This window comes from Chinchilla lanigera, unplaced genomic scaffold (genome assembly GCF_000276665.1).
Source record: "Chinchilla lanigera isolate Chin_1 unplaced genomic scaffold, ChiLan1.0 scaffold00043, whole genome shotgun sequence".
NCBI classification, from domain to species: Eukaryota; Metazoa; Chordata; class Mammalia; order Rodentia; family Chinchillidae; genus Chinchilla; species Chinchilla lanigera.
In genome coordinates, this window is record NW_004955444.1 from 18413224 (window position 1) to 18415992 (window position 2769).

General features: G+C 36.2%; 1 protein-coding gene across 1 annotated transcript in view; it reads left to right on the forward strand.

Annotated features, from left to right (window-relative positions):
- Positions 1-782: 782 nt before the first annotated feature.
- The window catches only part of Ca8 (carbonic anhydrase VIII), a gene marked incomplete at its 5' end in the record, with an annotated part of 96795 nt that continues 94808 nt past the window's right edge, over positions 783-2769 (forward strand). Inside the window, 1 exon segment of the mRNA XM_013518186.1 lies at positions 783-974. Within this exon segment, the coding sequence (XP_013373640.1) occupies positions 783-974 (192 nt within the window).

Consider the following 2769-nt stretch of genomic DNA (forward strand, 5'->3'; position numbering starts at 1 on the left):
GCCGCGGCGTGCGAAGGGCGGCGGGAGAGCGGTGCAGGCCCCCGGGCAGACGCGGTCCGCGCAACTAGTTTTTGTGAAGGACGCCAGCAACGCTCAGCTCGTTCCAAAACACGTCTTCATTTCAAACTGCATCAGTGAGCTTGGCGGGAAAGGGTTGAGTTTTTAAGAGAAGCTGTTTCCTGTGGTTATCCCTGAAGACATAGGTCTCCCAATGGCCAACCGTTCATGCTGTTTGCGACGTAGCTGAAATAATCAGAAACTGTATAATTTCAGTTAGGAAAGTTCGGAACGGGCACATAGATATGTAGTACGTATACATGTGCACACGGGTACATTTGCATTTCTGATAGGTGTTACTAGCATCAGAATTATAGTTTTTGGCTCTCACAAAGCATGTGGGAAGTTACAGCTGTTTCCTCAGTACTGAACGCAACTGAACTAATTTGCAGAGGAAATTTTTGTGGCGTTTTTTTCTAATCAGTTAAAGATGACCTCAGTTTCCTAGAACCGTAAATCATTACGTCTATATGGGCAAATACAGGCGAGTGGAATATTTCGTTAGTCCAGGATGTTGTGTGTAGTAGTAATATTACTAAGTCATTCATGTCATGAATGTAAAAATTTACACGTTCTCCACATTTCATCTGTATAACGATGATAGTCAAATCTCCAAGATTTTAAGGATCGTAAAGTTGTTTGAACTAGTTTTTGCATGTTAAATTTTACTGTAATATGCTTTTTTTGGAAACTTGTTCTAAATTTCTTTTTCATTTTGTCCTTAGGTGTGGAGTGGGGGTTGGTGTTTCCTGATGCTAATGGAGAATACCAGTCTCCCATTAACCTAAACTCAAGAGAAGCTAGATACGACCCCTCACTGCTGGATGTCCGCCTGTCTCCAAATTATGTGGTCTGCCGGGACTGTGAGGTCACCAATGATGGACATACCATTCAGGTTATCCTGAAATCAAAATCAGGTATTGTGGAACACATGTTTATGTACTTTCATAAGCTACAAGTCATAATAGAGTTGATGAACATTGATTTATATGATTTTAAAGGTACAACTAATAGCTATATTTTTCAGGACATCTTTGTATGTTATAAAAGGCTTTTTTGGTGAATTGTGTTCTGAAACAATTTGGAAAAAACAAAAAGGTGAAATTATGAAGATCTCAGGTCACTGTTCTTTGGTATTACTGGAACCACTTTAGTTTGATCAACTTACCTCTGGTGAAAAAGGAAAAGTATATGAGGATGTACTGGTCTGCATTTGGTTCTAAATTGTTGATTACTGTAATCATTTAGATAATTGTAATTCTGCTTTACTACTTTTTGAAACTAGGGATTAGAATTTATTGACATAGTTGCACATTCAAGATAGACTTTTCAAATTAATTTTCTTGACTATATTAATATGACAGGAAGAATTTTAACTAATAGAAATTAAAAAATCTTTTAAATTCAGTTGCCTTTATTTTTAACTCCATCTTTCCCTTTGAACCTGCTTGTGATGGATCTGTACTGTTTTGTGGAATGGGATAATTTCCAGGGAAACTGAATGTTAGCTTCAATATAGGGCAGAAGAAAGCAAGTATTTTTAAAAAGTCACATGAATGTCATGCTTTTCATAGTACTAACTACGTTTCCCTCATATGGGGAAGTAAAAAAGATGTAGATGATATATATATGTACCAACACTCCACAATAAATATGTTTATAACGTATTGTAAATACATAATAATAATAAGTGGGAAGAAAAATCAATTAAAAAGGAAGCAATGCAAAGTTTAAGTATGTTGAAATATTAGGATGTGCTTGATAAACAGAGACTATGCTCAAATTGATTCCAAATTGATAAATTTGATATTTCATATCATACAGTCTCGATCTATTATTAGGCAAGGTAGGTATTATTTCCAATTATGGATTTTTTTATTCATTGTAAGTTTCTGCCCTTTCATTTAGAATCCATGAGATAGCCAGGAATTCATGTAGCCTTCCTGGCTGTTCTAACTCTGGATTTCGTCTGTACTTAGTCAAAGATACATAACGTTTACATCAGATTTGAATTTAAATCATAATTTTTAGGGGATCTTATCTGTTACCAGACATTATAATTATTTTGAAATGTAATTTTCATATGTAATGTAAAATTATCCAGTGATGACTGTCCTGGAATTAAAGTTCATTTTAAGGTATGATATGTGTGATTTGTGATGTGTGTGGTATGATAGGTTGACACGCCTACAGCCTGATGTGTCCCTTTGCACTTCAAGAAGTAAATGTTTATAGATCTGTACAACAAAATACATTTCAGGTTAGACATCGTGGTGTCGGCTGTATACAAATAGGTAGGATAGCTCTTGAGGATTTGCAGTGCTGTGAAAATGCAGTTCTTTAGTTCTTTAAAGTTCAAGTGTAAGTATGATAGGGAAGCGTTGTAAGGTAATATGGGGAGCATACAGTAAGACTAAGTGCAAATAAAAACTCCTCTGAAACTGTGTGTCCAGTCCTGATTAAGGTCAAATTTACTTTGTCAAATTAGATTTGTAATTGTCCTCTGGTATCTTCACAAATGTTCACAAGTTTCTTTGGTCCCTATAATTTATCCTAAAGTAGAGACTGTTAATCAGTGTCCCTGCCCTCTAGCCTCAGGTGTGTTTCTTCTTCACCTCCTTTTCTCTGCCCTCCGGGACTCTGTGTTTCTGTTTTTGTTTTTTTTTTTTTTTTCCGGTACCGGGAATTGAACTCATGACCTCGTGCTTGCCA